Here is a 14,550-nt window from a genome sequence, read left to right on the forward strand (position 1 = left end):
TTTTAATATAAAGATGACTTACCGTCCCCTGCTGGAATGGCGAGCAAGTCCACAATGTAGTTAGCAATGTAAGCTAATATCTGTCGCTTCTCCAAAAATATTTGGCCTATTAATATTCGGTTTTGGCCCCAAATACATAAGGATACTAAATGGAAAATGTCATCTGTCCACAGTTTCTCTATTCCATGATCGATCGAAGTCACACACATACACACACACACACACACACACACACACACACGGAGAGCGTTTTGTTATTTCTGCATCCTGCCACAAGCAGGTGCTTCTAATTTTAGACATGCAGAAATGGAGATGGTGGCAGAAGACATCAAATGCACTACTCTTCTCACTTCTGGTACATCAGACTTTCAACCTGAGATCTTATATTTCTGGTGTGTTTCTTGCCCTTGCAGAGGATGCAGCAGACCTGGAGAGTATCGAGCTTGTGGCTAATGAGGTGCTGGCTATGCAGATGCCGAGCACACCTGCTCAGCTGCAGAACCTAACCGAAGAAATCAGGCAAAAGGTGGGAGAAATCACCCACGTAGAGGTCATCCTGAGACAGAGTGCTGATGACATTCAGAGGGCTGAGAAACTGCTGGAACAGGCTCGTCAAGTCAGGTGACCTGTTTATTCCACGAGGTTAACCTATTGAGAATATCACACATACAGAGCTAGTCATAAACCTTCTTATTCTTTTTTAATCAATGGACATGCCTTTAAGTTACAGGATTGCCTAAAAATTCCCCTTTAAATTCTTCATTTCATCATTATTAATTTGTCTGTCTATGAGCTGCCTAAATTCATAACATCACTTAAAGGTTTTGGATTCTGTGTCCACCGATGTTTTCCCTTTATGTGGCAATTAAATTTAGTTACAGTGAGGAAAATAAGTATTTGAACACCCTGCGGTTTTGCAATTTCTCCCACTTAGAAATCATGGAGGGGTCTGAAATTATCATCTTAGGTGCATGTCCACTGTGAGAGACATAATCTAAAAAAAAAAATCTGGAAATCACAATGTATGATTTTTTTAATAATTTATTTTTGTTACTGCTGCAAATATGTATTTGAACATCTGCCAATCTGCAAGAATTCTGTCTCTCACAGACCTGTTAATTTTTCTTTAAGAAGCCCTCTTATTCTGCACTCTTTATCTGTATTAATTGCACCTGTTTGAACTTGTTACCTGTATAAAAGACACCTGTTCACACACTCAATCAATCACACTCCAACCTGTCCACCATAGCCAAGACCAAAGAGCTGTCTAAGGACACCAGGGACAAAACTGTGGACCTGCACAAGGCTGGGATGGACTACAGGACAACAGGCAAGCAGCTTGGTAGAAGACAACAACCGTTATGATTATTTATTAGAAAGTGGAAGAAACACAAGATGACTGTCAATCTCCCTCGGTCTGGGATTCCACGCAAGATCTCACTTTGTGGGGTAAGGATGATTCTGAGAAAGCTCAGAACTACACAGGAAGACCTGGTCAATGACCTGAAGAGAGCTGGGACCACAGTGACAAAGATTACATTTTTAACACATGATGCTGTCATGGTTTAAAATCCTGCAGGGCAGCAAGGTCCCCCTGCTCAAGCCAGCACATGTCCAGGCCCGTTTGAAGTTCACCAGTGACCATCTGGATGATCCAGAGGAGGCATGGGAGAAGGTCATGTGATCAGATGAGACCAGAATAGAGCTTTTTGGAATCAACTCCACTTACCATGTTTAGAGGATGAGAACAACCCCAAGAAAACCATCCCAACCATGAAGCATGGGGTTGGAAACATCATACTCTGGGGGTGCTCTTCTGCAAAGGGGACAGGACGACTGCACCGTATTGAAGGAAGGATGGATGGGGTCATGTATTGCGAGATTTTGGCAAACAAACTCCTTCCCTCAGTAAGAGCATTGAAGATGGGTCATGGCTGGGTCTTCCAGCATGACAATGACCCCAAACACAAAGCCAGGGCAACTAAGGAGGGGCTCCGTAAGAAGCATTTCAAGGTCCTGGAGTGGCCTGGCCAGTCTCCAGACCTGAACTCAATAGAAAATCTTTGGAGGGAGCTGAAACGCCAAACCTGAAAGATCGAGAGAAGATCTGTATGGAGGAGTGGACCCAAATCCCTGCTGCAGTGTGTGAAAACCTGGTGAAAAACTACAGGAAACGTTTGACCTCTGGAACTGCAAACAAAGGCTACTGTACCAAATATTAACATTGATTTTCACAGGTGTTCAAATACTTATTTGCAACAGTAACAAACAAATAAATTATTAAAAAATCATACATTGTGATTTACAGATTATTATTTTTTTTTTAAGATTATGTCTCTCACAGTGGACATGCACCTAAAATGAAAATTTCAGACCCCTCCATGATTTCTAAGTGGGAGAACTTGTAAAATCACAGGGTGTTCAAATACTTATTTTCCTCGCTGTATATAGCACCAAATCAGAAATCGCCCCAAGGTGCTTCACAAGGGTTAGGTTGAATCTTAGGGCACCTTCACACATAGTGCGAAGTTTGGACGAAGTGCACACACTTAGTGCGCATGATGCAGGAATCGTGTGCAAACTGCGTGAAATCGTCCCTGTTGTCAATGTCTCGTATACCTGTTGCTACAACTATTTGCACACACCAGCAGTTGAATGACAGAGGGTTCGCTGTACGAACCCATCGCACCCTCTCACGGCAGGTGTCAGCCAAATTCCAGGTGACATGCACGAACATCTAACACTGCTCGCCTGGCACTTAGAAAATGTGTAGCCAGTCGCACTCTTTGGCACAACAGCAGACTGCAGACTGTTGTACTTGCTGTGCAATTTTTCTAAGTTCCCCACGACTGTGGAGTTGCCGCTTGGGACTCCGGCGAGGGCGGTCACATCTCCTCCTCTCTCCTCTATCTCTGCTCCAACCTTCAAAGTCCCTACTTCACAAGACTGTGAATTCTTCAAAACTATATTGGATTAACTATAGAATTAATCAGCTGGTCTCTGAACGCTAATGACACCATTTTTTCTACAAGAAGATCAGGAGCGGGGAACCCTGCGTGCCCAGATGGAACTTACCCTGCAGGCTATGTTCTTGACACCTGGGAGACGTGGCGTGTCACATGCGTTGTGTCATTCTCTGTGGAGGACGTCAAGGATGTATTCATATTTGGTTTCATAGTAGGGGGGCTGGTACTTATTGGTTTATGTGCTGAAAATTGGCAAGACGGCTGCCGCCAAAACCACGACCCCTCACTTGTCTGTCATGATTAATGAGTTGGGCAAGGCGATGCATTCTCAGACTGCGTTAACCCTTGAACTCAGACGCAAGTTGGATAACATCTCGGAGGAAATGCACACCTTGCAGGAGAAGGTGAAGAAGATTTCAGAGGCCAGGAAATATTCATAATTTGGGATCTGGTTTGTTCATGTGAAGCTGTAAAAGTGTTTTTCACTGCTCAGCCACAAACACGTCAGGCTTATCAGCCTCTGAAGGACAAAATGCCCTGTTGTTTTCCTCCAGAAGAATTTCTACGGCCTTGGGGAACATTGGCTGCCTCCTTATCTCTCTCACTCCAGTACAAGGACAGACTCACACATGGACAAAGACTGAAGCATGCTACACTTTCCCTCCTACCTCCTCTCCTGACCCCCATCACACACCCCATCCCGGCCACCGCTCACGCCACCCCTTCTCCCCTCCAGGGGCTGTGCGGTTTTAGCTGCGGCAGGCCCCCGTTCCCTCCAAGCTGATGGCGGCGCGACTCCTGTTGCAGCGGCTGCCAGACACTCACATCGCCTCAATTTGGAAAACGGACTGTTTCAAATTTAGTGCACATAAACAGTGTCAAATGTATATGTGTTGTCTTAATTCTGAAGTGTGCCGTTATTACAGTAAACAAGTAATAATTGTGGATTAACTGCTGTAGCTTATCTGTGGAAATGTGAGTGTGGACGTAATCTTGTTGTTATTGCACTTGTAGTGACAATGACAATAAATCTCATCAATCCATCCATCCATCCATCCATGTGGCATGCTGTCGGCTCCCCCCACAACGTGTGTCTGTGTGGTTCACGTGCTCCCCCCACAGGCGAGGCGCATCTCATCTGATCAGAGAATGACACCGCTCTGAACAGACGGAGGCGTGGCAGCTGTTGACATCGCTGGTCCTGGACATCAGAGTTGCAGAACACGCACCATGTTTTAACGGGCGCGCGCATGTGCTTGCTGTACTCCGATGGGCTGGAGAGCGCACACACTGACAGGTCCAGCTGGACCAGACCATCAGTTTATGTGGACACGCAGCAGGCGATCTGAACGTCCCATCAGTCTGACAGGACAGTGAGTGGTGCGCCGTAGGACCATATGACAAGCCAACAGTACGACAAATATGCCACTTTCAGTCACATATCAACAGAAAAACACCATAACAAACGCTGTTTGGTCATTTATCACAGCGCTTTTTTTCTTTGTTTTTGTTATATCAACCCAGTGATAATCACTAATTATACAGCTGGTTTTTATTCCATTTACCTCCACATTAGCAGTGCGATGTGGTGCAGCTCGTCCCATGTAACGAGCTGCACCTCTTCCTTGCCTCTACTGGTGGTTGGCTCTCATGGCGGTATTGTATCACTTCCTGTTCCGGAGCACAGCGGTGTTTTTCTGTATCTGATAGCTGTTTAATCTGCGCAGTTAGATTGATCTAGTTAACTAGATAACGATTTGTTTCACAGTGTAATCTTCACGTGCCTTAACTAAAGCACTCCCTCTGCTGAATCACCTCTAAATTATTTACACATTATTCACTTTGTGTGTTTTTAGGAATCCGCTAGCTTAGCGCAGCTACTAGCTCTTAGCCGGTTTAGCATGGCGGCTTCTCCTGTCTCTCCTGCACTTTTCTGCTCTGGGTGTGAAATGTTTAGTTATTCCTCGGCCTCCTTTAGCAGTAATGGTACTTGTAATAAGTGTAGCTTATTCGTAGCTTTGGAGGCCAGGCTGGGCGAATTGGAGATCGGCTCCGCACCGTGGAAAATTCTACAGCTAGCCAGGCCCCTGTAGTCGGTGCGGACCAAGGTAGCTTAGCCGCCGTTAGTTTCCCTCTGTCAGATCCCGAGCAGCCGGGAAAGCAGGCCGACTGGGTGACTGTGAGGAGGAAGCATAGCCCTAAACAGAAGCCCCGTGTACACCGCCAACCCGTTCACATTTCTAACCGTTTTTCCCCACTCGGTGACACACCCGCCGAGGATCAAACTCTGGTTATTGGCGACTCTGTTTTGAGAAATGTGAAGTTAGCGACACCAGCAACCATAGTCAATTGTCTTCCGGGGGCCAGAGCAGGCGACATTGAAGGAAATTTGAAACTGCTGGCTAAGGCTAAGTGTAAATTTGGTAAGATTGTAATTCACATCGGCAGTAATGACACCCGGTTACGCCAATCGGAGGTCACTAAAATTAACATTGAATCGGTGTGTAACTTTGCAAAAACAACGTCAGACTCTGTAGTTTTCTCTGGGCCCCTCCCCAATCGGACCGGGAGTGACATGTTTAGCCGCATGTTCTCCTTGAATTGCTGGCTGTCTGAGTGGTGTCCAAAAAATGAGGTGGGCTTCATAGATAATTGGCAAAGCTTCTGGGGAAAACCTGGTCTTGTTAGGAGAGACGGCATCCATCCCACTTTGGATGGAGCAGCTCTCATTTCTAGAAATCTGGCCAATTTTCTTAAATCCTCCAAACCGTGACTATCCAGGGTTGGGACCAGGAAGCAGAGTTGTAGTCTTACACACCTCTCTGCAGCTTCTCTCCCCCTGCCATCCCCTCATTACCCCATCCCCGTAGAGACGGTGCCTGCTCCCAGACCACCAATAACCAGCAAAAATCTATTTAAGCATAAAAATTCAAAAAGAAAAAATAATATAGCACCTTCAACTGCACCACAGACTAAAAAAGTTAAATGTGGTCTATTAAACATTAGGTCTCTCTCTTCTAAGTCCCTGTTAGTAAAAGATATAATAATTGATCAACATATTGATTTATTCTGCCTTACAGAAACCTGGTTACATCAGGATGTATATGTTAGTTTAAATGAGTCAACACCCCCGAGTCACACTAACTGCCAGAATGCTCGTAGCACGGGCCGGGGCGGAGGATTAGCAGCAATCTTCCATTCCAGCTTATTAATTAATCAAAAACCCAGACAGAGCTTTAATTCATTTGAAAGCTTGACTCTTAGTCTTGTCCATCCAAATTGGAAGTCCCAAAAACCAGTTTTATTTGTTATCTATCGTCCTCCTGGTCGTTACTGTGAGTTTCTCTGTGAATTTTCAGACCTTTTGTCTGACTTAGTGCTTAGCTCAGATAAGATAATTATAGTGGACGATTTTAACATCCACACAGATGCTGAGAATGACAGCCTCAACACTGCATTTAATCTATTATTAGACTCAATTGGCTTTGCTCAAAATGTAAATCAATCAATCAATCAGTCAATCAATTTTTTTATATAGCGCCAAATCACAACAAACAGTTGCCCCAAGGCGCTTTATATTGTAAGGCAAGGCCATACAATAATTATGTAAAACCCCAACGGTCAAAACGACCCCCTGTGAGCAAGCACTTGGCTACAGTGGGAAGGAAAAACTCCCTTTTAACAGGAAGAAACCTCCAGCAGAACCAGGCTCAGGGAGGGGCAGTCTTCTGCTGGGACTGGTTGGGGCTGAGGGAGAGAACCAGGAAAAAGACATGCTGTTTAGGGGAGCAGAGATCGATCACTAATGATTAAATTCAGAGTGGTGCATACAGAGCAAAAAGAGAAAGAAACAGTGCATCATGGGAACCCCCCAGCAGTCTACGTCTATAGCAGCATAACTAAGGGATGGTTCAGGGTCACCTGATCCAGCCCTAACTACAAGCTTTAGCAAAAAGGAAAGTTTTAAGCCTAATCTTAAAAGTAGAGAGGGTGTCTGTCTCCCTGATCTGAATTGGGAGCTGGTTCCACAGGAGAGGAGCCTGAAAGCTGAAGGCACTGCCTCCCATTCTACTCTTACAAACTCTAGGAACTACAAGTAAGCCTGCAGTCTGAGAGCGAAGCGCTCTATTGGGGTGATATGGTACTACGAGGTCCCTAAGATAAGATGGGACCTGATTCTTCAAAACCTTATAAGTAAGAAGAAGCATTTTAAATTCTATTCTAGAATTAACAGGAAGCCAATGAAGAGAGGCCAATATGGGTGAGATATGCTCTCTCCTTCTAGTCCCCGTCAGTACTCTAGCTGCAGCATTTTGAATTAACTGAAGGCTTTTTAGGGAACTTTTAGGACAACCTGATAATAATGAATTACAATAGTCCAGCCTAGAGGAAATAAGTGCATGAATTAGTTTTTCAGCATCACTCTGAGGCAAGACCTTTCTGATTTTAGAGATATTGCGTAAATGCAAAAAGGCAGTCCTACATATTTGTTTAATATGCGCTTTGAATGACATATCCTGATCAAAAATGACTCCAAGATTTCTCACAGTATTACTAGAGGTCAGGGTAATGCCATCCAGAGTAAGGATCTGGTTAGACACCATGTTTCTAAGATTTGTGGGGCCAAGTACAATAACTTCAGTTTTATCTGAGTTTAAAAGCAGGAAATTAGAGGTCATCCATGTCTTTATGTCTGTAAGACAATCCTGCAGTTTAGCTAATTGGTGTGTGTCCTCTGGCTTCATGGATACATAAAGCTGGGTATCATCTGCGTAACAATGAAAATTTAAGCAATACCGTCTAATAATACTGCCTAAGGGAAGCATGTATAAAGTGAATAAAATTGGTCCTAGCACAGAACCTTGTGGAACTCCATAATTAACTTTAGTCTGTGAAGAAGATTCCCCATTTACATGAACAAATTGTAATCTATTAGACAAATATGATTCAAACCACCGCAGCGCAGTGCCTTTAATACCTATGGCATGCTCTAATCTCTGTAATAAAATTTTATGGTCAACAGTATCAAAAGCAGCTCTGAGGTCTAACAGAACAAGCACAGAGATGAGTCCACTGTCCGAGGCCATAAGAAGATCATTTGTAACCTTCACTAATGCTGTTTCTGTACTATGATGAATTCTAAAACCTGACTGAAACTCTTCAAATAGACCATTCCTCTGCAGATGATCAGTTAGCTGTTTTACAACTACCCTTTCAAGAATTTTTGAGAGAAAAGGAAGGTTGGAGATTGGCCTATAATTAGCTAAGATAGCTGGGTCAAGTGATGGCTTTTTAAGTAATGGTTTAATTACTGCCACCTTAAAAGCCTGTGGTACATAGCCAACTAATAAAGATAGATTGATCATATTTAAGATCGAAGCATTAAATAATGGTAGGGCTTCCTTGAGCAGCCTGGTAGGAATGGGGTCTAATAAACATGTTGATGGTTTGGATGAAGTAACTAATGAAAATAACTCAGACAGAACAATCGGAGAGAAAGAGTCTAACCAAATACCGGCATCACTGAAAGCAGCCAAAGATAACGATACGTCTTGGGATGGTTATGAGTAATTTTTTCTCTAATAGTTAAAATTTTGTTAGCAAAGAAAGTCATGAAGTCATTACTAGTTAAAGTTAATGGAATACTCAGCTCAATAGAGCTCTGACTCCTTGTCAGCCTGGCTACAGTGCTGAAAAGAAACCTGGGGTTGTTCTTATTTTCTTCAATTAGTGATGAGTAGAAAGATGTCCTAGCTTTACGGAGGGCTTTTTTATAGAGCAACAGACTCTTTTTCCAGGCTAAGTGAAGATCTTCTAAATTAGTGAGACGCCATTTCCTCTCCAACTTACGGGTTATCTGCTTTAAGCTACGAGTTTGTGAGTTATACCACGGAGTCAGACACTTCTGATTTAAAGCTCTCTTTTTTAGAGGAGCTACAGCATCCAAAGTTGTCTTCAATGAGGATGTAAAACTATTGACGAGATACTCTATCTCACTTACAGAGTTTAGGTAGCTACTCTGCACTGTGTTGGTATATGGCATTAGAGAACATAAAGAAGGAATCATAAGATCTAAGATATGATTAAAGTGGCGGGTGGACTCATTTACTTTTTGAGCAAAGCCAATAGAGTCTAATAATAGATTAAATGCAGTGTTGAGGCAGTCATTCTCAGCATCTGTGTGGATGTTAAAATCGCCCACTATAATTATCTTATCTGAGCTAAGCACTAAGTCAGACAAAAGGTCTGAAAATTCACAGAGAAACTCACAGTAACGACCAGGTGGACGATAGATAATAACAAATAAAACTGGTTTTTGGGACTTCCAATTTGGATGGACAAGACTAAGAGTCAAGCTTTCAAATGAATTAAAGCTCTGTCTGGGTTTTTGATTAATTAATAAGCTGGAATGGAAGATTGCTGCTAATCCTCCGCCCCGGCCCTTGCTACGAGCATTCTGACAGTTAGTGTGACTCGGGGGTGTTGACTCATTTAAACTAACATATTCATCCTGCTGTAACCAGGTTTCTGTAAGGCAGAATAAATCAATATGTTGATCAATTATTATATCATTTACTAACAGGGACTTAGAAGAGAGAGACCTAATGTTTAATAGACCACATTTAACTGTTTTAGTCTGTGGTGCAGTTGAAGGTGCTATATTATTTTTTCTTTTTGAATTTTTATGCTTAAATAGATTTTTATTATTTTATTATTGGTAGTCTGGGAGCAGGCACCGTCTCTACGGGGATGGGGTAATGAGGGGATGGCAGGGGGAGAGAAGCTGCAGAGAGGTATGTAAGACTACAACTCTGCTTCCTGGTCCCAACCCTGGATAGTCACGGTTTGGAGGATTTAAGAAAATTGGCCAGATTTCTAGAAATGAGAGCTGCTCCATCCAAAGTGGGATGGATGCCGTCTCTCCTAACAAGACCAGGTTTTCCCCAGAAGCTTTGCCAATTATCTATGAAGCCCACCTCATTTTTTGGACACCACTCAGACAGCCAGCAATTCAAGGAGAACATGCGGCTAAACATGTCACTCCCGGTCCGATTGGGGAGGGGCCCAGAGAAAACTACAGAGTCCGACATTGTTTTTGCAAAGTTACACACCGATTTAATGTTAATTTTAATTCCACCAATAACCAGCAAAATTCAAAAAGAAAAAATAATATAGCACCTTCAATTGCACCACAGACTAAAACAGTTAAATGTGGTCTATTAAACATTAGGTCTCTCTCTTCTAAGTCCCTGTTGGTAAATGATATAATAATTGATCAACGTATTGATTTATTCTGCCTTACAGAAACCTGGTTACAGCAGGATGAATATGTTAGTTTAAATGAGTCAACACCCCCGAGTCACACTAACTGTCAGAATGCTCGTAGCACGGGCCGTGGCGGAGGATTAGCAGCAATCTTCCATTCCAGCTTATTAATTAATCAAAAACCTAGACAGAGCTTTAATTCATTTGAAAGCTTGTCTCTTAGTCTTGTCCATCCAAATTGGAAGTCCCAAAAACCAGTTTTATTTGTTATTATCTATCGTCCACCTGGTCGTTACTGTGAGTTTCTCTGTGAATTTTCAGACCTTTTGTCTGACTTAGTGCTTAGCTCAGATAAGATAATTATAGTGGGCGATTTTAACATCCACACAGATGCTGAGAATGACAGCCTCAACACTGCATTTAATCTATTATTAGACTCTATCGGCTTTGCTCAAAAAGTAAATGAGTCCACCCACCGCTTTAATCATATCTTAGATCTTGTTCTGACTTATGGTATGGAAATAGAAGACTTAACAGTATTCCCTGAAAACTCCCTTCTGTCTGATCATTTCTTAATAACATTTACATTTACTCTGATGGACTACCCAGCAGTGGGGAATAAGTTTCATTACACTAGAAGTCTTTCAGAAAGCGCTGTAACTAGGTTTAAGGATATGATTCCTTCTTTATGTTCTCTAATGCCATATACCAACACAGTGCAGAGTAGCTACCTAAACTCTGTAAGGGAGTTAGAGTATCTCGTCAATAGTTTTACATCCTCTTTGAAGACAACTTTGGATGCTGTAGCTCCTCTGAAAAGAGAGCTTTAAATCAGAAGTGTCTGACTCCGTGGTATAACTCACAAACTCGTAGCTTAAAGCAGATAACCCGTAAGTTGGAGAGGAAATGGCGTCTCACTAATTTAGAAGATCTTCACTTAGCCTGGAAAAAGAGTTTGTTGCTCTATAAAAAAGCCCTCCGTAAAGCTAGGACATCTTTCTACTCATCACTAATTGAAGAAAATAAGAATAACCCCAGGTTTCTTTTCAGCACTGTAGCCAGGCTGACAAAGAGTCAGAGCTCTATTGAGCTGAGTATTCCATTAACTTTAACTAGTAATGACTTCATGACTTTCTTTGCTAACAAAATTTTGACTATTAGAGAAAAAATTACTCATAACCATCCCAAAGATGTATCGTTATCTTTGGCTGCTTTCAGTGATGCCGGTATTTGGTTAGACTCTTTCTCTCCGATTGTTCTGTCTGAGTTATTTTCATAGTTACTTCATCCAAACCATCAACATGTTTATTAGACCCCATTCCTGCCAGGCTGCTCAAGGAAGTCCTACCATTATTTAATGCTTCAATCTTAAATATGATCAATCTATCTTTGTTAGTTGGCTATGTACCACAGGCTTTTAAGGTGGCAGTAATTAAACCATTGCTTAAAAAGCCATCACTTGACCCAGCTATCTTAGCTAATTATAGGCCAATCTCCAACCTTCCTTTTCTCTCAAAGATTCTTGAAAGGGTAGTTGTAAAACAGCTAACTGATCACCTGCAGAGGAATGGTCTATTTGAAGAGTTTCAGTCAGGTTTTAGAATTCATCATAGTACAGAAACAGCATTAGTGAAGGTTACAAATGATCTTCTTATGGCTTCGGACAGTGGACTTATCTCTGTGCTTGTTCTGTTGGACCTCAGTGCTGCTTTTGATACTGTTGACCATAAAATTTTATTACAGAGATTAGAGCATGTCATAGGTATTAAAGGCACTGCGCTGCGGTGGTTTGAATCATATTTGTCTAATAGATTACAGTTTGTTCATGTAAATGGGGAATCTTCTTCACAGACTAAAGTTAATTATGGAGTTCCACAAGGTTCTGTGCTAGGACCAATTTTATTCACTTTATACATGCTTCCCTTAGGCAGTATTATTAGACGGTATTGCTTAAATTTTCATTGTTACGCAGATGATACCCAGCTTTATCTATCCATGAAGCCAGAGGACACACACCAATTAGCTAAACTGCAGGATTGTCTTACAGACATAAAGACATGGATGACCTCTAATTTCCTGCTTTTAAACTCATATAAACTGAAGTTATTGTACTTGGCCCCACAAATCTTAGAAGCATGGTGTCTAACCAGATCGTTACTCTGGATGGCATTTCCCTGATCTCTAGTAATACTGTGAGAAATCTTGGAGTCATTTTTGATCAGGATATGTCATTCAAAGCGCATATTAAACAAATATGTAGGACTGCCTTTTTGCATTTACGCAATATCTCTAAAATCAGAAAGGTCTTGTCTCAGAGTGATGCTGAAAAACTAATTCATGCATTTATTTCCTCTAGGCTGGACTATTGTAATTCATTATTATCAGGTTGTCCTAAAAGTTCCCTAAAAAGCCTTCAGTTGGTTCAGAATGCTGCAGCTAGAGTACTGACGGGGACTAGCAGGAGAGAGCATATCTCACCCGTGTGGCCTCTCTTCATTGGCTTCCTGTTAATTCTAGAATAGAATTTAAAATTCTTCTTCTTACTTATAAGGTTTTGAATAATCAGGTCCCATCTTATCTTAGGGACCTCGTAGTACCATATTACCCCATTAGAGCGCTTCGCTCTCAGACTGCAGGCTTACTTGTAGTTCCTAGGGTTTGTAAGAGTAGAATGGGAGGCAGAGCCTTCAGCTTTCAGGCTCCTCTCCTGTGGAACCAGCTCCCAATTCAGATCAGGGAGACAGATACCCTCTCTACTTTAAGATTAGGCTTAAAACTTTCCTTTTCGCTAAGGCTTATAGTTAGGGCTGGATCGGGTGACCCTGGACCATCCCTTGGTTATGCTGCTTTAGACGTAGACTGTGGGGGGGTTCCCATGATGCACTGTTTCTTTCTCTTTTTGCTCCGTATGCATCACTCTGCATTTAATCATTAGTGATCGATCTCTGCCCCCCTTCACGGCATGTCTTTTTCCTGTTTTTTTCCCTCAGCCCCAACCAGTCTCAGCAGAAGACTGCCCCTCCCTGAGCCTGGTTCTGCTGGAGGTTTCTTCCTGTTAAAAGGGAGTTTTTCCTTCCCACTGTGGCCAAGTGCTTCCTCATAGGGGGTCGTTTTGACCGTTGGGGTTTTTCATAATTATTGTATGGCCTTGCCTTACAATATAAAGCGCCTTGGGGCAACTGTTTGTTGTGATTTGGCGCTATATAAGAAAAAAGTTGATTGATTGATTGATTGATTGTTTTTGCAAAGTTACACACCGGTTTAATGTTAATTTTAGTGACCTCCGATTGGCGTAACCGGGTGTCATTACTGCCGACGTGAATTACAATCTTACCAAATTTACGCTTAGCCTTAGCCAGCAGTTTCAAATTTCCTTCAATGTCGCCTGCTCTGGCCCCCGGAAGACAATTGACTATGGTTGCTGGTGTCGCTAACTTCACATTTCGCAAAACAGAGTCACCAATAACCAGAGTTTGATCCTCGGCGGGTGTGTCGTCGAGTGGGGAAAAACGGTTAGAGATGTGAACGGGTTGGCGGTGTACACGGGGCTTCTGTTTAGGGCTACGCTTCCTCCTCACAGTCACCCAGTCAGCCTGCTTTCCTGGCTGCTCGGGATCTGCCAGAGGGAAACTAACGGCGGCTAAGCTACCTTGGTCCGCACCGACTACAGGGACCTGGCTAGCTGTAGAATTTTCCACGGTGCGGAGCCGAGTCTCCAATTCGCCCAGCCTGGCCTCCAAAGCTACGAATAAGCTACACTTATTACAAGTACCGTTACTGCTAAAGGAGGCTGAGGAATAACTAAACATTTCACACCCAGAGCAGAAAAGTGCGGGGAGAGACAGGAGAAGCCGCCATGCTAAATCGGCTAAGAGCTAGTAGCTACGCTAAGCTAGCGGATTCCTAAAAACACGCAAAGTGAATAATGTGTAAATAATTTAGAGGTGATTCAGCAGAAGGAGTGCTTTAGTTAAGGCACGTAAAGATTACACTGGGAAACAAATCATAATCTAGATAACTAGATCAATCTAACTGCGCAGATTAAACAGCTAACAGATACAGAAAAACACCGCTGTGCTCCGGAACAGGAAGTGATACAATACCGCAGTGAGAGCCAACCACCAGTAGAGGCAAGCAAGACTGGACAAATGAGTCCACCCACCACTTTAATCATATCTTAGATCTTGTTCTGACTTATGGTATGGAAATTGAAGACTTAACTGTATTCCCTGAAAACTCCCTTCTGTCTGATCATTTCTTAATAACATTTACATTTACTCTGATGGACTACCCAGCAGTGGGGAATAAGTTCATTACA

The 14,550-nt window shown here is 42.6% G+C and overlaps 1 protein-coding gene across 1 annotated transcript in view; it reads left to right on the forward strand.

Moving 5' to 3' along the window:
- LOC117515001 (laminin subunit beta-1-like) overlaps positions 1–14,550 on the forward strand; it is a 476,107-nt gene that overhangs the window by 400,101 nt on the left and 61,456 nt on the right. The window contains exon 49 of the mRNA XM_034175563.1: positions 414–621. Within this exon, the coding sequence (XP_034031454.1) occupies positions 414–621 (208 nt within the window). The remainder of the gene's footprint in view (positions 1–413; positions 622–14,550) is intronic.

This window comes from Thalassophryne amazonica, chromosome 8 (genome assembly GCF_902500255.1).
Source record: "Thalassophryne amazonica chromosome 8, fThaAma1.1, whole genome shotgun sequence".
In the NCBI taxonomy this organism is placed as follows: domain Eukaryota; kingdom Metazoa; phylum Chordata; class Actinopteri; order Batrachoidiformes; family Batrachoididae; genus Thalassophryne; species Thalassophryne amazonica.